Source organism: Sitodiplosis mosellana, unplaced genomic scaffold, assembly GCF_009176505.1.
Source record: "Sitodiplosis mosellana isolate CC-2019 unplaced genomic scaffold, AAFC_SMos_1.0 Smas_scaffold_6170, whole genome shotgun sequence".
Taxonomy (NCBI): Eukaryota; Metazoa; Arthropoda; class Insecta; order Diptera; family Cecidomyiidae; genus Sitodiplosis; species Sitodiplosis mosellana.
Window position 1 is genome coordinate 3,667,015 of NW_022601411.1, and position 22,289 is coordinate 3,689,303.

The window sequence follows — 22,289 nt, forward strand, 5'->3', positions numbered from 1 at the left end:
TGAGAAAACAGTCTTTTTATTGAAGACGCATTCAAATCAGCGCTTTTTGACGTTATGCGACGTAGTAAATGTCACCAGCGTAGAGATGAGCAAAATCTGTGAACTCATATTTTCCACATTTGTTATTTACGTAATCAACCATCTTATTAGTATTATTATTTAAGAAGCATGGGAAAAAACGGAATTTGTAAAAATAATGTAATCGTCGGAGAATATATGTATGTAGCTGTTTTTTCCAATTTAATAACAAATTATTTATTGTGTTTTGAATTTTGCTTATACTAAAGCCTGTTAGCCAGAGCGTGTTATGTGCTGATGTCAGCAGCACTAACTAACGTCAGTTGCTGATATCAGCTGCTGACGAGTATGTATTGCATTGTTTTAACGCATTTGCAGTGCAAAATTCGTATTCCTTTAGCAGAGCCTGTCCGTGCGCTCTTTGCGCCCTGGTGCAAAATTGCCAGGGCGCTCTTTTCTTAGGATGAAATGAAATAGACCCAAAATTGTCTTAAAACAAGTAACGAAATACACTGTTTCGTGTATATATGAAAGGCACGAAAAAAAATCCAACGAAATTAGCAAGATATCTTTTTGCCTTATGTAATACTGAAAATTTGCATTTTAGATTCATTGAAAACATTATACATTACTGCGAGCACCGAAGGCGCACGAGCCTAAATTTGTTTGTCATTTCAAAAATATAGCGCTTGAATACACATGTTTACTGAGAATTACATGGAAAAAGGTGCTCAAAATAATTGAATATATTTTGTAGTCGGTTGAATAAATCAGAGATGGTTCGTCGTATACCGCGCGTACATGGGAATGTGTATCGGCATATACTCTAACGCATACACTTGCATTGCGTGTACGTCTTTGAACCATGAATGCGTTAAGTTCTTCACGCACACAGCTATACATACACATAAACGCTAACGCTTCAGTGCCAGCGGACGCGCTGCTTAACGCAAAGGTTTTCAATGAATATATACCGTTCTGTACCCAGTACAGTAAATACAACGAATTGATATACATATACTCCATCTCTGGAATAAATACTGAAATCTTATTGTTAAATATTTTTAAATTGGAAAAAGGCGCTTTAAATACAAGTGGCCTTTCAATATATGTAAGCTGATTAAATACTTTTGATGCTTTTGGCGCTCTCGACGCCTGAATTTTTCTACGTATTTTTGGAAAATTTAAGCAATTTAAGCAAACTCAAGCGCTCCAATTTTTCTGCCATCTTGCACAAATTTCAGCACTCGCGCGCCTTCGGCGCCCCAGCGCCGTGGTGCACCGCACCACTTGCGCCCTATCTGGGACAGGCCCTGTCCTTTAGTGAAAGGGAAACGTTCAATTCAAAAATAGAATGTGTATCGATAATTGAACTCCTGAGAATATTCGTTGGATTTTATTACGTCTATCTGAAATATGGCTCTTGAAAAAGTTGGTACGCGAAAACGGGAAAACAAAATAATTTTTCCAGGGTTTTTAAGCCGTGATTATAACAACACTTGTCTCGTTTTTTCGTACAACTTTTTTCAAGTTCCACATTTAACTACGCATCGAAAAAAGTCCAACGAATATTCTCAGCCGTTCAATTGAACGTTACCCCTTCACCAAAGGAATACGAATTTCGGACTGCAAATGCGTTAAAACAACGCAACGCAACGCATACTCGTCAGTTAGTGCTGCTGACATCAGCTCATAACACGCTCTGCTGTTAGCATTATCATACATTCAAAAATTGAACTGATTGTCAACAGAGACCAAATTTCAGCTTTTAAGATAAATATGGACACAAACATGATTATCAATGTTTGAAGAAAACTGCTCAATAGATTCCTGGAAGCGCTTCTATTTTGATTGTATTTATGGTTTTTATGTGTCATGTGTCACATTATCACTTGGTTGAAGGAAAAGGTTATCGGCTCCGGTCGAACGTTTGGCGATTCCGTTGTACGTTATAGAGACAAAATTGTAAGCAAACAGTTCGAGTAGCAATTTTCAATAACATACATGCTTTGATTTAAGGAAAATTAAAGCAATTAATTACAAGTTTTGAGAAAAATGTTGTTAAAATTTAGTTTGATTTTCGCGATAGCCGTCACATTTTGCTATTGTGATGATCACGTATACGGAATTGAAAATGCAGGTATTGCTGAATTTCAATAGCAATGCGAATATAAAAATATAATTAGGTTTGTTGTTGGAAAACATTTCAGGTCAAAAATTGTTGTGGAGTAAGGAGCTATTTAGACACAATTTACCTCATCCGAAAAACCATACTCTGATTTTCAAGTATATTGGATCAGAACTTTCGCCAAACATCACGTATGCAAAGTTCGAAGTAAAAAATGCGGTGAGTCATTCAATAATAATGATAATTTGTTATCATTTTCAATTTAATTTTTTTTTGTTTTGTGCAATACTCATTGTAACAGACTAGTGAAGGAGTAATTGAAGTAAACACCGAAAAGGATAAAGAAAGAACTATACTAGCGCAACTAAATATAATAAATGGTACAAATTTTCATGTTATTGCCAAGATTTATGGCCCAAGTGTAAGTCTTATTGATGTTGGAAGGCTACAAAAAGCTGCTGTGGGTGATCAGAACACCCCGAAAACAGTAACAGTTGTTTATGCACACAACTCAACGCAAACCAGAAATCGTAAAGTCGTTTTGGGACATCGTCAAGCCGGAGACAAACTGATTGATTTTCAAACACATAACGTAACATTCTCAGATCGTTTCCCGGAAGCTGAACTTCAATTCCATGACAAGAATAAATGTATCACATCAGTTGGTTTTTCTTTCGATGTAAGTATTGTGAAAGTTATCACTATATTGATATATCCCGTGCACTTATAAAGATTGTTTTTTTTTCGACTTGTTTCAGTCTGCAACCGCAATTGCATTTGTTAACAGCACATTTGTGGGGGAGCATGGATTGAATGTAATTGTATATGACTTGAACAGTCCGTTTTTCGTAGCCAATATGAGCATTTATGGGTACGATACTTTTGATAAGCCCGAAACATTTAAATCTATTGTTACAAAACATAAAAAAAATCAAATGATTTAACTCGAATCTTCAATGAAAGAACATAAATTGGTAAATTTATACACAGAATTAAAATAACGAGTTTACTTTGAATGGATGTATTTATTTTTTCTTCATGATTTTTTTTTACACTGTTCAATAAAAGTATTTGAGTCTTATGTGTAACGTAAACCAAATTTAATCTTAATCTAAAATCGTTACGATTTGATCCACAAAAAGCTACTCAAAAAATACGCATCGTATAATTTCTTCGTTCCAAAAATTGTTTGGTTGAATTTTCAAAGTTCAAATTTTTAGCTTCGGAGAATTATATAATCATAATTTGAGTGCTATTTTTTTTGCCTAATTTAATATTGAAATGACAAAAACAAAACCCCAATATGCGCTCTCAATCGATTATTTTTTATTTCAAATTTCTTCCAGCAATTCGAATTATTACTTTTATTACCATTTCAATGGATAATGCGAAAAAATTAACTTAATTGTGTGCAACGTGTGAATCTGGAATCGATATGAAATTATTCGTAGATGAGCTTATTTGAGAAATAGATTATGTTTGACCATTTTATTTGTTCATCCTTTCGAACCACCTAATTCATATTGTATATAAACGTTTATGACTAAAATACTTCATTTACTCAACACATGTTTTTGGAACATTCATAAAAAAAACAAAAGAAAGTCTTTCGAGATTTTTTTTTTCTAATGACACTGAGCTTTTAGCGATATTATATTAAACTGAATCATCCATCTAATCAAACGTTCAATAAACGGTGGTCAAATTGTTTCAAAATTTAGAAAAAAAGGTGGAAAACATGTGTTAATTTAAGTGAAATATTTAAGTCTAAAAGATTTTGTTGCACTATATTCCTAAATATGTGTATAATCTGGTCGATATCATTAAAAATTACCACGTGAATATGAATCGGATATTAAATCTGTACAATTGTCACAGATTTGTACTATTTTCAAACTGTTTTCATATTTTCAAAAGTCATTATTTCTCAAAACTTTTAGTTTGTTCCATGTGTGTGTCAACGTCGAGCAACAAAAGATGATCTATCAAGAATGCGTTTAAAATTTCTTTTCCAATTAATATTTAATAGCTAGACGTTTGATTAACGTCTACTTTTGGTTCAGTTCTGGATACGAGCCGGATTGAATTCACTCCATCTGAATATTCAAATGTTGACCAATTACATGTAATAGAAGGTGAGAGAGTAAGTTTTAGAAGCCCTTATTTTTTACTTCGCTTTGCAAATTGCACATTTCTTATTCTCCTTTATTTATTTGTAATGATTACTCTGTTTGTTTGTTTTCCTTTCTAACTTAAAGCATAAATTATAAACGTAAACGGATGTTCGAGGATTTCTATGCGTTTTTTTGTTTCTTTGTTTTTCTTCTTAAACAAAAATGTCAAAACCATCGATCGATAATTTTACGCAAACTGATGGAAAATTAACATTAATTTTACAATAAAATGTTATATACACATAATATTTGGCTGAGTGCTCTCTATCTCTAGGAAAAGGACATGTTGTATTGCCATGCCATCGTCGAATACAGCAAACAGAAAGCGCGCCATTTGCGCATTTATACTGATTTTGTTGTTGTTTCTATTTTATAGACTTTGTCTAACAGTGTAAAAAGTCTCTTTGTCATTTTTTTTTCGGTGATTTTCTGTTTGAAACTTCCGTTCTGAGTCGTCGTTCTTAATTTTGAATATAATATTACGTGTTTGTATTATTTCCCTTCACGAAAATCAACTTTTTAAAAAAGATTTGATTTTTATTCGACTGAAAAATGTTTAAGAAAATAAACGTTTAGATGTTGCAAATCAAATAAGAATAAAAAGAAATGAAGAAAGGAAAGATGTTTAAAATTTACCTGATTAAGATTGCTCAATGTGAGCTGATGTGTTGCTGGTAGATTTTGAACCTGAGCAATTTGCAATGATGTTGAACCATCCGAATTATCATGATGTGTCACTATATGTTGTGGTTGATTTGCACTTGAATTAGATCCAGTTTCGACGATCGTATGCGTAGCTTGATTTCCTGCAACTGAGACGGCAATAGTTTGAGGTTGCTGTATTTGAATTTGTTGTCCTTGCTCGTGTTGTGACGTTGATGATATATCTTCAGGCTCCTTTTTCACCGTTACCGTTTGCATACTCGTTACATTGCTATTACCGCCTTAGATTGATTAAACGAGAAAATAATGAATTTGTATGAAATTTTTTCACAAATATTTACTATACAAAATTGGGGCTGAATTAGATTTGGTTCACTTACTTTTACGTTCCTTTTTAATGCCAGGCTTCGAGAAGTGTCTTAATTCCAAGTGGCGTCGTAGATTTCTAGACTGTTTTATTACTGCGCCACAAATCGGACAGGAGGCTGGTTGTTCTGATTGTGATCGGGATTTTGTTTCTAGGATTGAATTTGATTTTAAAAAAATCATGAACAACACGTTCCGCTTTTTTACTACAATTTAAAACTGAAAGCGGTACTCACTGTTTGGATCGCGCGGAGCTTTTGGTTTTTTGGCTTTGGGTGGTGAATTTTCAATTTCATTCTCCGTGCCAGCGTTTGTAACATGGGGTTCAGTTTTTGATACTGTACAAATATAAAAGATATACGAGTATTTTAATCACAATGAATTACATTTAGAGATAAAAGAAAAATTTATTGATTTTTCCATAGACTAAAGCTCACTTTGAAGAGAAATGAGCGTAGCTTACCCGTTGGTTTCTTGACCCGTGGTTTCCGTTTGCGAGTTGGCAATAATTGATTAATAACTTCCTTAACATCGGTTACTTCAGTCAAATGCTCGGGCATGATTTCTTCAACAACATGGGCTTGAATTGTCTGATGTTGTGGAGATGAATCGTGTATAGCCGTCATTAGGTCCTCGTTCTATTATGTGATTACAAATCATCTTTTTTTATTCTAGTTTTTATTTTCAAACTAAATTATTTTTTTAGTAATTTTTTTAAAACTATCTTACATCAATAACTGTTTTTACATGATGTTGAGCCAATAAACTTGGATGAAGTTGAATTGAGGTCGTATTGTAGTCGTCTTTAGTGACTGTTTGCGGTGCCAAACCCTGAATATTCAAGCAATGCGCAGCCTGTAGCAGTGATGGTAACTGTGAATGATCAACACTCACTTCACCTCTATACACAAATTCCAATAGTGCCTCCAAATCGCTGGCATTGACTCCAGCCAACATCACTATTGGATGCTTACACGGCGTATTCTATAGAAGAAATTGTTAAAAGAAAATGAGATGAAACTCAATTCACTTCATTCGTATTCACTCGCACACACACACAAATAAAATGCTGAAACATGCGACAAGCAAGTATCTCAAATGAAATAAAATGGAATGTTATAAGTTCCTCTCTCATATTATATCTCTTATATTGAGTATATGTCTTCCAACTCTCTTCTCTTTCGTTCTCTCACACGTGCTGTGGCACTAGTGACAAACATATAACTAGAGTATATGAAGAATCGGCAAAATATAAAGAAACAGTAACAAGAACAGAAAATAACAGTTTTAAAAATGTGAATAAACAAATCTAATTTCTTTTACAGATTTATTTTTATCCATTCGAGTAATATGCGAGACATGCTAAAAATTGAGTCGAATTCGGAAATCACTGGAAGCCATAATTTTGTGCCATGGGAAAAATGGCGAAAAATTTATGAAAAAATTCAGAGAGAGGCATGCATACCATTACCACGCGAAATACCTCTCAAATTATTACCTTTAATAAGTCCAGCAAAAACGGACTGGCAGCACACAGAACGATTTTGTGTGCCGGAAAGCTTCGACCACCTGCAGCTAATGTGCAATCGACCAAATCTCCGTGACACCGAAGTAGCTGTACGGCGGACACCAATGATGTGCCGTAATCGCCCCATGTCAGGCTATAGAGAGAATTCATCGGGAGCGACATATTACCGTGCTCGTCGCAATATTTTTCTTATTATTTTCTTCTCGTTGCTGTCTTCTCTAAGTCGAACCGGGCAGACTCTTTTTATTTATGTTTCTCAATATATTATGCTCTGTGTTGTTGTTTTTGTTTTTGTTGTTGTTGTTTGCTTTATTTGTTGAGTATTCCGCTACTCCGTTCTCAATATTTCCGAGAGATTTTTGTTCGTACAAATACTTGATTCCCTGGCGTCTACGCTTTTAAAACTCACACATACATATGCATGATACACTCGAAAAATGGCCGCGCTCTAACACACTTTGCGCGATCGAATGTGTTTATTCTTAGTCTCAATATACAGTTTTAGAGTAATAAAAAAAGAATCGTATATGACTGTTCTCTTCTCCTATGCATGGAGTTCATGTACCATTTTTTTTTTCAAACTCGCATAGTAGATACGTTTCGAAGGGCAACGCGATACAGTGTAAAACGAACGCGCTCACTTATACACTCACAAATGTCTGATTGTTCGACAACGTTTGTTGTTGTTTTATCTTGTTGTTGATTTCGTCTAAAGAAACGGATGAAATTTTTTTTTTTGATACTCCACTATCGCATTGCCGCTAAAAGCAATTCCTTAAACAATTCACACATGAAAAAATATATAAAAACCAATTGGAGAGGACATTATTCTGTGTTTTCACGCACTGTCGAATCGTTTTCGCTTGATATACTTTCTCGCCTCTCTTTCCCAATCTTTTTCTCTCCCTCGCCCAATATTTATACTTTTAATTTAGTTGATCGTTCTTCATGGTTTCTGTTTTTATGCTGGTTTGCAAATTCAACCAAACAAAAATCGCTACACTTTTTAATGCACAAATATTTTTTCTTTATCGATTATACGAGACATTCGTTTGGATTAATATAATTTCTGTGTAGGTTTTTATGTCTGTTTTCTATTTCAATAATTCCACAACGGCAATAATATCGATCACAATTATCACTATTCTTTGATTATTTCACCGAATCAATTTGTTTTGTATTTTGTTCAAGAATCCGAAATGTATTTGAACGTTGATAATAATACACGCAAAAGAGAAAACCGAATTGCGAGGGATTTGTGAGAGATTGTCGACGAAGATATGTCAAATATTGTACGAAAAATGACTCTCCATTCGTTTGCATTCACTCACAAATACAAGCACACAAATACACATACTTACACACAAACATGATACAAACACAAACAAAACTCCAAACACAACCATAAAGCATGAAACAAATTCTTGGTTACTACAACCTACGCCTTTGTATGAGTTTGTGACTCTCGGAGAAAGAGTTTTGACGCTTTTCGGCTTTCGAATGTGCATCAATTTCCACGCTAGTTTTCTTGTTTCGTATGAGCTGATTATCGTCAATGCAAGTATAATTTTCGATTGTCACCGAATAAAAAAGAAAATCTAATGAAACTATGATTTTTCAATGAAGCAAATTGATAATTGAAACAATTTTCATTTGAAATTGTATTCAATGATAGCGACATCTAATATGTATTTTATTTTGTCGGGCAGACAATGTAATATATTTCAATATCAAAATTGATGAATAGAATTTCTGCTACCGGTGAATTGCATCATAATGAGTCTTTCTATTTTCCATCGATTTTTTTTCGACCACATCTTGGACAATGTCGCGAGTTTTGTCCTGTATAGTCAATCTCTACATTTCACCTTATCTGAAAGTGTCTCTACGGCTTTTGGCTAAAAATAGTCGTTAGCGTTTCTCAGGAAAGAAATACGAACACTTTGAACCTGATATATGTTTAGCTTTCAGTCAGTTTTATATTCAGGTAACGCATTCGACAGAAAGTAAAACACCATTAGCGTTTATTTTTTTCCAACTGATAACAATTGATGTGTAAATTTCGATCATTTGTCTGTGTCAGCATTTAAAATTTTTTCTGGAAGCGGACGAAATGCGACGAAATATCAGACAGTAAGAAACACATCAGTAGAACATAGGACGTACTCTTTCGTTAATTCTATTCGTCACCACCAGAGCCGATTGTTAATTCGAACAACGCTGAATGAAATTCAGATACATTATTGCTTATTTCTTTGTTAAAATAAGTTGATGCACATGGTATGTAAAACTTCAACGGAAGGTGTGATTTCCAATTAAACATAATATATTGTGTAAAATTTATATATAAATACGACATATTGAAAATTGTAGTTTTCTTATACAAACTCCGTAAAGTCTATTTTAAACTTTTCCCTAACAAAACATTACGAATTTCTTCTTGCAAATTTGGCTCGTTCACTCCATCCTTATTATGATTTGGCCAAAATATACCGTCGCCACCATATACGCCTACTTTGACTCCACTACCGCCGAATCAGCTCGAACAGCTTCGACTTATTTTGGTACCAAAATCAGAACAGATCCAACAACACCATCAACAGCTCCAAGGTGATTGTCCCAACTGCATAGCGTTGACCCAGGAGGTGGCCAAGCTAAACCAACAAGTAAAAGAGCTAAACCAACAAGAGGAAGATCTGATGCGCGAAATAGCTGAATTACGCCAGCAAATCGAAAATTCGCGAGGAAATAAAATTAATAAATAATCTTGTTATGCGCACTCCATTCGAAATATAAACGTTAAAATCAAATATTGCTCTAGTGTTTTTCGTTAGCTGTTTGTTTTAGATTTTCGAATGCAAAAAACTCTATAAAAAAAAAAGCAAAAATTTGAAAAATAAAAAAACACTATTGGCATCTTTTCATCACAGCCGGCGAAAGCAGGCATCCGTTCTCATCAACGGATGGTCCAATCTCGATGTTCTTGGACTTGTTGCAAAGGTCACGACGGGTAGATTCAGAAAATCATGTTTCAAGATGAACATCTGTTCAACATCCGTAAAATGGGAAAAACTGATAATTTTGGCAGGTTTTTTGTGGTTTTTTATCAATGTTGATGCCGACATGTAATTTGTAATCCACTTGAAAGTGATTGCAACAATCCGATTTTGATTCAATGAATATAAAAAAACATAAAGTTAAAAAAAGTTTGAAATTGCATTTAATCCACGGACTCATTGAATCGTCCAATTTCAATTTGAATGAACCACATTCGTAAACATGAAATGTGGAGGAAAGTATGTACATGTACAATCCTCTAGCACAGGAAAGAGTTTCTCAACTCGATAACTTCAAACGATGCTCAGAACAGTCTCATTCGCCGCTCTTTCCTTTTGGCCAAACAAAAGAAGTTTTTTGGAATTTTACCGTCAGGTTTCAGTAGTCGATGTAGGTAAAAAATATTACTTATGTATTTTTAACCATTTTCTTTTCAATTGTAAACGTTGTTTTATTACTTAAGCCAGAAGAATTTCCCTACACAAAAGAAATATTTTAGATTTGAGTTACTTGAGTTTTGCGACTTCAATTCTTTGCAAAACCGAATATAATAGAAGATTAAAACGCAACAGAAGTTGGTCACTTTTCGGTGAAAAATGAACAACTTTTTAAGCATTTTTCTCTGTTGATTGTTGTTGGTATTATCCGGCCGGTTCGTATTTGTGATCAACAAAATAGTTTGCATTTAGATATATTTTTTAGCATTCTATTTTCAATTCCATATCAACTGTGGCTGCAACCACACCATGCTCATTTTGCTTCCGTCAATATTCTCAACAGTGAAACCAAACAAACAAATTTTGATAAAAAAAATACAATAGATTTTTCGTTTGAATCAAAATCGGTAATAAAAAAAAAAGATAAATTGAAAGTGATGCTAAATCTCGTCTACCGCCAAAAATGATTAGATTTGTTTTGAGAAAGTGCCGTCGAAACAAGGATCGTGACCAAAAAGCGAAGCCATCAAAACCTGAGACCATCAATGAATCAAATGCAACGACAAAAAAACTGACGGACGTGAACGATGATTGTCTTGAGCGCATTTTCTTGTATTTGAGCATCGCAGATCTCGTAACTGTTGTCGATACAAACAAGCATCTGAAGACAGCCGCTGAGTTAGCATTTACCAGGAATTTCGGGCGGGGAAAATTAGTAATTTGGCATGACGATTGGGATTTTGTTTGCGTCCAGATTAGGATCAATGATACTGGACTAGTGACGTTACCAAACCCGTATCGATTGCTTCGCTGTTTTGGACATCTAATTTCGAAGCAAGAGATAGCAGTTCCGATTTTCGAAGCAGTTCCTTGAACATTTGGAACTTTATAAGAATGATTTTGCGAGATTCGGTGAGTGTGTTGTCAATTTCCCGTGTTTGAAGGAACTAAAAATCACGTATTATTCGCACTCGGAGTCAAGAAAGATGCCAATTTCAGCGAGCAATTTGAGAGCCTTTGAATTCAGAAGTTTCGCTAGTTTCAGGGTGGACGTTTTATTGGTTTTCTTACATAATCATCCAACTATAACTAAATTCAACTTGACAGAGGCGAACGCAAACTGGAAAATAATAAATAAACGATTGCCCATAGATATTATCGAAGCACTGCCATTGTTGGAAGAAATTGATATTTTTTTGCTAAAAATTTCGGTGGACGATGCGATTCGATTAGTGGAAGACTACAAATCGCTGAAAAAATTATGTTTCAAAACGGATTACAATGTCGATTTAAGTCATCTGGAGGCAAGAGCAGGAGTGAAATGTTATTTAGTGTGTGTGAAAGTCAACGAAGTGACAAACACAAATATAAATAGGCACAAATTGTACTGTATAACAACTGATGACAATTGCCATTCTACGGTTTAATACACTGAATTTAGACACACAGTTTCGGTTACATTGCATTCCTGGAATAAGAATATGTTTGAGAAACTTGCAGTTCAAATTTTGCAGATTTTTTTAGATATAATTTTTAGAAAAGATAGAAAAAGATGTTTTACTTGATGATTTTCAGTACAAATGAAAAAAAGGCAGAAAAAAGTAGCAAAACATCGGAAATATAAGCAAATCGTAAAGTAAAGAAAAACAGAAGAAACATGTAGAGAATAAGCACCATCAAAATCGTTATTCGATAGCTTGAACAAAAAATACATTGCTTCTTACGGAGGATGGATTTTTGTAAGAAATCTAGTGAAAATATCTTAGAATGATGGAATATTTCGAACTTTAATACACTTTTTTGCTAATTTATCCAAACTCACCAGTGGTAAATTAAAACCAATAAATATTTACACATTGAAATATCTCGAAAACGGCTGGGAAAATTGGCAAAATGGACCGTGGTGTCACTCCGTAGAGGGAGTGTAGACACCCGGCTGGTTCGATGGCCCAAAGTTCAAATCCAATGGATTTGGGCTGATCCATGGGTTCTCAGGATTTGGTCTGATTCCCAGCTTTTCCTTTCCTATGAGCATCTTTACAAGTCGCACTCATGTTTTGTATGGAATTTCATCACGGGGCAAGTACTGGGATCAGGCCAAATCCCGAGACACTCACATCGTTCAAATGTAACTAACTATTGTGTCAAAACATCAAATACAAACCAAACAAAAGCGGTTGAGCTGAGGCTTCGATTGATGTGGCAGCTAAAATTACGAGTACAAAATAGCAACCGTGCAATAGACATTTACAGCGAAATTGGCGAATTTTTTGTTTGAAAAATAACAGATTTCTTGACAGGTTTTTATTATTTTCATTGTGATGGTATTTACAGGCCTGCCACAGGTCAGCTTTTGAGCTGATTATCAGCTTTTTGAAAATCTTCAGCTATTATCAGCTATTTCTGTCACAGTTCAGCTTTTTCAGCTTTTTAAAAAAAATAAAGATGTTGAAAACTTGGAAGTCAAATTCAACAAAAACCAATCAAAAATATTATTTATAAATAAGATTGAAAATAAAATTTCAGCTATGATTCGACTAGAAACACTATAAAAAAAACTATTGCCATATTGATTTGATCAGCTTTTTCAAACTGGTAATATCAGCTTTTTCTGCTTTTTTAGAAAAAATAATCTGTGGCAGGCCTGAATTGCTGATGCGAATCAGCGAATTGCCAATTTACGCCAACAGCTCGGCAACCAATAAATTCCATTCGGGATATAAAAGTTAAAATCAATGATGTTGCTGTTATATTTTTCGTTAACTCACTTCTTGGCTGAATAAATTTGCATTGTTTTTCGTAAAAATATATCGAAAATCACCATTCAAATTGTCTTTATTTATATGCCTTGATCATCAACACAAATTCAGAAAAAAAGAAAGGAGAATTGAAATTGCTTTGAAAACTATAGAAAGCGACGGATATCAAATAGAAACTGATGATGTCAAATTTTTTATGACATTGCAAAGTTCTGTGTAAAATCATATTCTATTGTTGGAATAACCGTTTGTACAAATTTCAAGAAAATTATCAAATACATATGGACACCAAGAGCCTTGCCTCCCTCTTCAACGGTCTGAATAATCTTTTTCATAATATCAGCGTGTTTGCAGGGGTGAACGGAGGCCATATTGGGACCGGGCAGATGTGGATGTGTTTCCATCGTAACTGTTTTTTTGGCATGATCTTGACTAACATCCTCGTACATTTGTTCAACACTCAATGGTTGACGTTTCTCATCATAGCCAACTACCCACAGACGTGGCGTTTGATAGTATTTGTCATAAGTTATGTGTAAATCGTAAGTTCTGGTATGAATCACTTGATCACCCTTATCTGATGAATCCGTTGTCGTAGTTTGTTCCGTTTTTTCCGCTGGTTTACTGATTGCTGTGGCCTGTAAGACATGCATTTCATATAAATGTCCATATACATGAACTGAATTTTCAATCAACAATAAACAAAAGGTATAAATTATAAGTAATACCGGATCAACCATATGCAACTGGCCGCTTTCTTCGAAATCTTCCATATCAACAGCTTCCTCATCGTCGTCTTCATCACCATTGTTGTTATCACGATTCAATTCGTCCTCCATATCACCAGCTACTTCATCTTCATTTTTACTACCATCTAATGTCATATCACACACTTTGTCCTCAAGTTCGTTTGTTCCAGCATCATAGTGGTGCGTTTCCACCCATCCCTCGTCACCACCATCATTTTCGATTATTGTTTCTTCACCAACATATTCCATTTGCTTACAACGTCGATAGCATGGAACATTTCTGGTGATTAAAAACTGCTTATCTTTCGGTAAATAAGTTTTGATGCGTGCCTCATCTCCAGTTGCCCATTGCCATGTTGGACAATGATGCACCAAATGATCACCAGCTGCAACAAACTCCTCGGGCGTCAGCACTCCAGTTTCACGAAATTTCGATTCCTAGCAATGGAAAGCATTGTTTTAATTTCAAATTCATTTTTAATGGAACACAATATCCATTTGCTTTTAGAATATAAACAAACCTTCAAAACTGGCGTTAAATATTCAGCCACTCCTAATGCTGTTCCTTTCACGGAATTGAACACACTCTGCATGTTTCAAGCTTTGAAATATCCTTTTTAATTAATTTGTTTTCGAAGAATATGTTTTATTCTAACAATTGAATTCAACCAATTTTGGGTGGTAAACATACGTTTTTCTCTTTCGAATGGATTTGCTCGTTATCAATAAGAGCTAAAATCCACTTTAGTTGATGACAAAAACAAAATGCGAATACTATGGTTCTCAATTTAAAAATAACAAATCTACATCTGACACTGACAGTAGTTCAGCCCAAATATCTTCTTTGTAGTTAATGCGTTCAAAAAAAGAGTTGCACACGCACAAACAAACAAGTGAATCATTTTAAATAAAACAAGATACTATTTGACAGTCGATAAACACAAACACAAACATAAACACAAGTATACATATAATTCACATACATTGAGTCGTACTTTTTGGTTACGTCATGTCCACAATATGGATGCGTTCTGAGGCAAAAAAAAAAATAGACAGAACAAGAAAAAAAACGAGCATTATTTAGAGTTATTTTTTAAAATAAAATAATTGAATAAGTATGTTGCTAAAATAGTACTTCCAATGTGATGAAATTAATTACGTGCATTATAAATGTATCGATGTTGGAGAATTGAAAATGGACTGAGTTCGTTTAATGCTCCATTGAAATGCATATCAGCGCCATCATCCATATTACCATGGATGAAAAAAAGAGAATGAAAAAGAAGAGCAGTAATAAGCACAGAAATTGAAAATACATGGACGTATTCCACACAGTAAAATTATTATAATAGTGAAGAAAAATAAACGGATTTTTTTCTTTGATTCATCGTCACCGTTTGGCATGTATTATTACCAATCCTGGACAATTCTAATTGTGATAATTGAAATATTATGCAGTTACAATTCAATAAACTGTTTAGTAATCACAACAGAGATAGACAAAAATCTAAAAAAATTCATTGATACGTTTTGTTAGCCCAAAGTGTATAAAAATGAAATGGAAATGAGATTCAACAAAATCAAATCGATTTCGTGAACGCAAAAAAAACTGTAAATGATAAACGTGAATAGAATGCCCATAATATGTGTAAAATGAATGAAAAACCCATGAAAATCGATTGATATATTTTCAAGAAGTGGACAACTTCAAAACAAGGCATTCTATTTGGTTTGTGTACTAAAAATGGCCAAAGCTATTTGTTTTGTGTGCTAGTTTCCAATAGATAACATTTAAAAGTAAGTCAAAATAGTCAACATTATGGAATGTTTTCATGAAGATCTACTTCTTTTTGCCATTAAGACGAACGAAATAATTTCGATTTTGCATATATTCCAATAAAAGAAATACTTATTCACAATTCGTAAATGAAATCGTATAAATGCTCGATTGTGTCATAATATATTGCAACAGAGAGAAAAAAACAACACAATTTGGTTTAATAGTTTTTTTTTCATTGGCCAAAAACGTTGAAGATCTGACAAACTAAAATTCGTCGACCAAGTGAATTCTTTCTATGATCTATTATTGAAAATCAAAAATGTGTGTTCATCAAAGGTCAGTTCTCAACAATAACATCATATTCAACTAATTTCAGATTGATTTGCAAGGGGACAAACAAACATATTATTCCAGTGTAAACGCATTTGAACAACATCGATTTAATTAGATTTTAAAGGTACGAATCAATTGCCATAAAAATATATTGTGAAAATGAGAGTCTATCCAACATCAAAATTTCTTCTTTTATTCTTTGTGCCATATTTTATGTGCTGTATTGAGCTGTTTCTACACGTAGTTTTGTACATTTGCTTCCAAACCTAACTTTCAAATAAATTATAATTTTTTTTGAGGGCTTCGACATAGTTACCTGGTGCTTGTGGTTAGTCACCAGGTGACATTGACTTACTTTTCCTCAAAAAAAAAAAAAACAACAACAAAAACAAATGAATCGACGGTGGGATGAATGGTTTCATAATTTGGTTTTTGTTTCGCGTATACTATCAAAACTGGTATTTTTTCAAAAGTGGATTCAGGTTTTTTTCCAGATTTTTTTGTCGTCTGGTTAATCGAAATTTACAAAGTTGATAGTTTAATAAGCAAAAAAGTGCATTAACTTTGAAATTCTGTTCAAAATACAAAACAACGTTTCGTAGAAAGGGCAACCAAAGTTTACTTGACAATTGTGGAAAAAATAGGGCACTTAAATCATATTTAATTATTTCAATAAAATAACAATATTACAATTTGTACTCACTTTTCTTTCTCTTCCATCAGATTGATACAGTGTGGAGCTGGGCATCAGCCCCGCTGCGTTTAGCAGCCACAACAAACAGAATGGGAGACACACTTATTGAACGACCACCTTCGCCCGCACGTTTATCGCACACATCGGAAAAGCATCCAAAAGTCACACTTACCGAATTGAACGTATTGCGACGGCATCGGGAACTGTGCGATGTTGTACTCAATGTTGGTGGACGAAAGATTTTCGCACATCGCGTTATATTATCGGCATGTAGTCCATATTTTCGGGCAATGTTTACCGGTGAATTAGAGGAGTCGCGACAAACCGAGGTGACCATTCGTGACATTGACGAAAATGCAATGGAATTGTTGATTGACTTTTGTTATACGTCGCACATCATCGTTGAAGAATCAAATGTACAGACCTTATTGCCAGCCGCATGTTTATTGCAACTAGCCGAAATTCAAGATATTTGTTGCGAATTTCTAAAACGTCAACTGGACCCGACAAATTGTTTGGGCATTCGCGCATTTGCCGATACACATTCATGTCGTGAACTGTTACGAATTGCCGATAAATTTACACAACATAATTTCCAGGAAGTGGTTACCGAAAGTGAGGAATTTCTTTTGCTGCCCGTTGGCCAACTAGTCGATATCATTTGTAGTGATGAATTAAATGTACGTTCAGAGGAGCAAGTGTTCAATGCGGTGATGGCATGGTTAAAATATAATGTGGCAGATCGACGACAGCATCTATCTCAAGTGCTGCAACATGTGCGACTTCCATTGCTCAGTCCGAAATTCCTCGTTGGAACGGTTGGTTCCGATTTGTTGGTCCGGTCGGATGAAGCATGCCGAGATTTAGTTGACGAAGCCAAAAATTATCTTCTATTACCGCAAGAGAGACCGTTGATGCAAGGACCGAGAACCAGGCCAAGGAAACCCACGCGACGTGGTGAAGTATTGTTCGCAGTCGGTGGTTGGTGTTCAGGTGATGCAATTTCTTCAGTTGAACGATTTGATCCGCAAACAAATGATTGGAAAATGGTTTCACCGATGAGCAAACGACGATGCGGCGTTGGTGTAGCTGTTTTAAACGATTTACTATACGCAGTTGGCGGTCATGATGGCCAAAGCTATCTGAATAGTATTGAACGATACGATCCGCAAACAAATCAGTGGTCATGCGATGTTGCTCCAACTACTTCATGCCGAACGAGTGTGGGTGTGGCCGTCTTAGATGGTTTTCTTTATGCTGTTGGAGGCCAGGATGGTGTTCAATGCTTAAATCACGTTGAAAGATATGATCCAAAAGAAAATAAATGGGCAAAGGTATTTTCTTTGACAAAATTAAATTAGATTTTCAAGTAAGTAATTTTTGATTATAATTATCTTCAAGGTGGCACCGATGACAACTCGACGATTAGGCGTAGCGGTTGCTGTTTTAGGTGGTTATTTGTACGCAATTGGTGGCTCGGATGGTCAATGTCCGTTAAATACAGTCGAAAGATACGACTCGAGGTAATTCAAAATAGTATAAATAGTCTTGAAATACATGTTATTCGGATACTTCTTAGTATTTGTGAAAATGTAAAATATATTGGAATTCAATCTAACTTATCGCAATCTTCAGCAATGGTCAAGTTACTTCCGTAATAAAACGGTGGATAAAATAAATAGCTGAACATTGTCTGAGTATTCATTTTTCAATTTTATCAATTTGCGATACTCTTTGGAAATGCTAAATTTTAATTATGAATACGTAATTGAAACATTTGAATCAATTTCAATTGTGGTTTTTTATTGTAGGCAAAACAAATGGTGTGCTGTTAGTCCAATGTCTACTCGTCGGAAACATTTGGGTTGTGCAGTATTCAATAATTACATTTATGCTGTCGGTGGCAGAGACGATTGCATGGAATTGTCATCGGCTGAGCGATACAATCCACACACAAACACTTGGAGCCCGATTGTTGCGATGACATCCCGAAGAAGTGGGGTAAGTTTCGTTTTTCTATAGTAGTTGTAATTCACTGTTGCTGCCACGGTGTGGAGAGTCTAAATAAATTGGTACCACACCTTGGAGAAAGCCCACCAAAAAACAGTTAATTAATTCAATCCGTATCAAAAATGTAGAGTAATACCCATACATTCTGAAATATGAGCTTTCAAGCGGGGGCGGTCAAGAGTTGGTGTGCGGAGTAAAAAAAAACTCATGAATAGAATGAAATTATTTGTTTTAAAAAATCGCCAACACTGATTACAATTTTACACTCTCTTCAAATAATAATGATAACATTTTTTTTGTTTAGGTGGGTTTGGCAGTGGTGAATGGACAATTATATGCAGTTGGTGGTTTTGATGGGACAGCCTATCTCAAAACTATTGAAGTTTATGATCCAGAAACAAATCAATGGCGTTTATGTGGATGTATGAATTATCGCCGTTTGGGCGGTGGCGTGGGTGTAATGCGTGCGCCTCAGACTGAAAACTATATGTGGTAAATATCATTTTGGTCGTTTATGTCGGTGAGTGTCCTAATGGCTCGAAAATTCGATTTTCAATTTCAGGATACGCAAGGACTCTGTTGTTTAAGGAGAAACCATTGGTGAGATCGAAACGAACGTGCTACGAATCTATAGTTTTTTTATTTCTCAAAAAAACTAATATCGTATCCCTAAAAAAACATTCTATTTCACTGCAGTCATTTGCATTGGAATATGCTTCTTCTTGTGCATATGTCTTAAGTGTGTTCTAAATGTATGGTTTGGAATTCTTTCTTCTTTTTTTTTTGAAACTGACTGTTGGAACGCATATTTATTCGATCGAACCAATTAGAGACAATTAATGTATGCATTAGGTTTAATTGGATATTCTATTAATTTATATAAATTCTATTCACAATAGATAAATTATGGTCTTTTTACTATACTCAACAAACAAAGAAGAAACAATATGGAAAACAATCATTTCAAATATGAATGCGTGAACGCAAATTCGAAATATTTTGTAATATATACGTGTTTTGTGTAGAGATGTTGTTTTACGACGAAAAATACATAAATGACACTCCGACACTCTAACGACAATCTCGGCTTGTAGCATTTTCTCGGAGTCAAAGTGCAAAAAGAAAGAAAAGACGCTGAAAAAATGGCAGAAAATACTCAACGACATTGATTGTTTGTATTATGCTTAATTGATTTATTTTTCAAGCGATCGCCAGAATACAATTGAAAATGGTAAACAGTAATGTGACTTTTCTTTATGTTGAATGAATGAAACGACTTCCTTCTGGCGGGCAAATCCCAAGTAATTGGCCGTCAAAATGAGCTCAAACAAGCTCGCTGCAATGGAACAAAACGAAAAGAAGGAAATTAGTATTTTTGTTGAAAAAATCCATAAAAAATACACCAGAAAGAATGTCCACAAAAATTGCAATTTTTTAAAACAAAAAATCGGTGAAAATATCAAAAAATCGAAACAAATTAGCTTATTCTGACTTATTTTTGTTTTACATACATCAGAATCATATGAGCTCATATTTCACCGGAACTTTTCTCCCATTTTTCATCGTTACCAGCTGAACCGCATAAGATTTTCTTTTAGTTTGTCTGCAAGAAGAAAAACAAACAAAAAACAATCACAAAATGAAAAAAATGGTCTCAAATCACTTTTTACCTCTGACACTTTCAATGTCATCGTCGTAATTATCATCTTTTTTCAAAATTCACATTTGAGTACACCACGTAGTACTTGAAAATAAAAAATAATCTTGGATGAAATTGGAAACTCAAAAAATATAACGAATCAACTGACCCACAACATTTGAATGCCGAAAAAAGTGCATCAGTGGCATTACGGCAATACGGGCATTGTTGTTTGTTCAAGGCATTAACCTGTTGCAGATGCAAAACATCTTGCTCTAGCTGGGTAATCATGGCTTGATGTCGATTAATCGTGGCTTGCTGTTGGTCATTGACTTTCTTCATCGAATCAATTTCATCTTTTATCAATTCGAAGATGTTCTTGACCTCAGTTTGATTGTCCCCAAGGTCAGCGATTGCACGTTTGAGTGGAGTCATCGCCATCTTCCGATAAATCTGTGAAGAAAAAAAACATGAAAGAATCGATTATTTCCTTTGTTCACAAGATATATACATAAAAAAATAGAAATTAAAAATGTAACTAAACACATTTTGATGCTAGACGACGAACTTTGAAGTGAAAAAAAAATGTCGGTAGAAGTTAAAGGGCTACAAGAGAATGATGCCGCAAGAAAAAAAATACTTTCAATTCATCAATATGATATCTAAAAACCCAGGCAGTCTGATATCGAGTTTGAAGTGAACAATTCCACACAGACTCAGTCACAGTCGGTTGATAGAAAGAAAAGTGAAGAAAAAAATCCTCAATATTCACTGGAGAATTTGTTTCAGTCTTTGATGTCGAAGCATTCATGGAGGCAGTCGCTCGGAATGATTGAAATATGTGTGTGACGGTGTTAGAAAAAAAACCTTCTGACTTTTATGCCATTCCATTTCTGCTACGGTGTAGTTTGGTGTCGTATTCTCTCTCTGTACTCGTTCGCTAAACGCGCAGCCATCTTTGAATAAAATTGCTTACTGCCAACAAAATCACAATTTCTCCGAATTATTCATTACCATCGATCGTTTAAAAAATCACCAATCGATAGCCAATGATTTTAGTGAATTTTTGCAATTTTCCCAAAACACGAAACAAAAAATATTTCACTTACCTTGTGAGGTTTTTTTCTCTCTATAACGCTGCTTGCATACAACCAAAAAGTTCCAAACGAATGAAACAGAATAGGATGAAAACCACAGGGGGATTACAGATTGACAGTTGAGCTACATGACATATACTGAATGAATAGTTCTGTAGCTTGCCGTATATGATATTGTAGGGCAAACTGCGGCGCTAGTGTGCTTGTGTTTCAATCTACAAACCCCCTGATGAAAACTAAATAGAATTCGGCTGGGGGAGAAAGGGACACACTACGAGCAAATTTTATATACGGTTGAATTATAATGCTTTTTGGTCTCTTCTTCTTCTTCTTTTTCTCTTCTTCAATTGTATGCACACGACAGTTTTCAAATATGATACTCCCAGCAGCTCAGTATGTCGGAAACTGAATTCAGTTCATCGGTTTATGCTGCGACCAAGCCTACATTTGTGTGTCGCACAAATACCCAGCGTATATTGATATCGCTCTAACCCGCAGTGTTGTTGTTGTAGCAGAGCGAAAATGAACCGCTTACGATGCGGTACAAATATAGCATTCCGGTCATGTTGCAGGGCTGTCCAGCCGCAGCTGACTGCTATGAATTTAAAAAAAATTAGAAGAATTATTTATTCTTTTGAAAATAAATATGCTTTATGTTCGCATAATAATAAGTCAAAATTTCAATGGTTCTTTTTAGAGAAAGAAAATGTATTATTTTGTAAATAGATTTATTTGGTTGCTCACTTACGGTTCAAAGTCTTGGAAAATACCGCGTATTTAATTGTCATAAATGTAAATGTCAGTTAATCGTACAGCATTAAAAATAAAAATAAATCATATTTACATCAGTAATTTTT

At 34.7% G+C, this 22,289-nt stretch overlaps 4 protein-coding genes across 5 annotated transcripts; 2 read left to right on the top strand and 2 right to left on the bottom strand.

Moving 5' to 3' along the window:
• Positions 1-75: 75 nt before the first annotated feature.
• On the top strand, positions 76-3,166 carry LOC129576024 (uncharacterized). Its single transcript, XM_055460401.1, has 4 exons — positions 76-2,158; positions 2,229-2,365; positions 2,448-2,825; positions 2,905-3,166. Exons 1-4 carry the CDS (start codon positions 2,074-2,076, stop codon positions 3,088-3,090), a joined length of 786 nt encoding a protein of 261 aa, XP_055316376.1. The 5' UTR covers positions 76-2,073; the 3' UTR covers positions 3,091-3,166.
• LOC129576022 (transcription factor GAGA-like) lies at positions 3,152-8,642 on the bottom strand. Its single transcript, XM_055460398.1, has 7 exons — positions 6,848-8,642; positions 6,079-6,333; positions 5,813-5,987; positions 5,586-5,687; positions 5,364-5,501; positions 4,957-5,264; positions 3,152-4,865 (listed from the first exon to the last, which is right to left on the bottom strand). Exons 1-7 carry the CDS (start codon positions 7,037-7,039, stop codon positions 4,800-4,802), a joined length of 1,236 nt encoding a protein of 411 aa, XP_055316373.1. The 5' UTR covers positions 7,040-8,642; the 3' UTR covers positions 3,152-4,799.
• A 4,522-nt stretch (positions 8,643-13,164) lies between these two features.
• Positions 13,165-14,719, bottom strand: LOC129576023 (ubiquitin-like-conjugating enzyme ATG3). Of its 2 annotated transcripts, none has more exons than XM_055460399.1 (4): positions 14,571-14,719; positions 14,401-14,480; positions 13,859-14,317; positions 13,165-13,768 (listed from the first exon to the last, which is right to left on the bottom strand). In XM_055460399.1, exons 2-4 carry the CDS (start codon positions 14,470-14,472, stop codon positions 13,325-13,327), a joined length of 975 nt encoding a protein of 324 aa, XP_055316374.1. In that variant the 5' UTR covers positions 14,473-14,480; positions 14,571-14,719; the 3' UTR covers positions 13,165-13,324. The 2 variants fall into 2 exon arrangements, with proteins under 2 accessions (XP_055316374.1, XP_055316375.1); XM_055460400.1 differs by having other exon boundaries at positions 14,401-14,492.
• A 418-nt stretch (positions 14,720-15,137) lies between these two features.
• LOC129576017 (kelch-like protein diablo) lies at positions 15,138-19,600 on the top strand. Its single transcript, XM_055460380.1, has 7 exons — positions 15,138-15,676; positions 16,036-16,116; positions 16,716-18,020; positions 18,088-18,209; positions 18,498-18,687; positions 19,001-19,188; positions 19,259-19,600. The coding sequence occupies exons 3-7, from the start codon at positions 16,776-16,778 to the stop codon at positions 19,281-19,283; spliced, it is 1,770 nt and encodes a 589-aa protein (XP_055316355.1). The 5' UTR covers positions 15,138-15,676; positions 16,036-16,116; positions 16,716-16,775; the 3' UTR covers positions 19,284-19,600.
• Positions 19,601-22,289: the final 2,689 nt, after the last annotated feature.

Coding starts and splice junctions, on each gene's coding strand:
- LOC129576024 (XM_055460401.1), top strand. CDS start 2,074: ATGTTGTTAAAATTTAGTTTGATTTTCGCGATAGCCGTCACATTTTGC. Junction 2,159..2,228: donor ATACGGAATTGAAAATGCAG/GTATTGCTGAAT, acceptor AAAACATTTCAG/GTCAAAAATTGTTGTGGAGT. Junction 2,366..2,447: donor AGTTCGAAGTAAAAAATGCG/GTGAGTCATTCA, acceptor TCATTGTAACAG/ACTAGTGAAGGAGTAATTGA.
- LOC129576017 (XM_055460380.1), top strand. CDS start 16,776: ATGGGAGACACACTTATTGAACGACCACCTTCGCCCGCACGTTTATCG. Junction 18,021..18,087: donor AAGAAAATAAATGGGCAAAG/GTATTTTCTTTG, acceptor ATTATCTTCAAG/GTGGCACCGATGACAACTCG. Junction 19,189..19,258: donor CAGACTGAAAACTATATGTG/GTAAATATCATT, acceptor TTTCAATTTCAG/GATACGCAAGGACTCTGTTG.
- LOC129576023 (XM_055460399.1), bottom strand. CDS start 14,472: ATGCAGAGTGTGTTCAATTCCGTGAAAGGAACAGCATTAGGAGTGGCT. Junction 14,318..14,400: donor ATTTAACGCCAGTTTTGAAG/GTTTGTTTATAT, acceptor TTCCATTGCTAG/GAATCGAAATTTCGTGAAAC. Junction 13,769..13,858: donor AGTTGCATATGGTTGATCCG/GTATTACTTATA, acceptor CATGTCTTACAG/GCCACAGCAATCAGTAAACC.
- LOC129576022 (XM_055460398.1), bottom strand. CDS start 7,039: ATGTCGCTCCCGATGAATTCTCTCTATAGCCTGACATGGGGCGATTAC. Junction 5,502..5,585: donor AGCTCCGCGCGATCCAAACA/GTGAGTACCGCT, acceptor ATTCAATCCTAG/AAACAAAATCCCGATCACAA. Junction 5,265..5,363: donor CATTAAAAAGGAACGTAAAA/GTAAGTGAACCA, acceptor AATCAATCTAAG/GCGGTAATAGCAATGTAACG.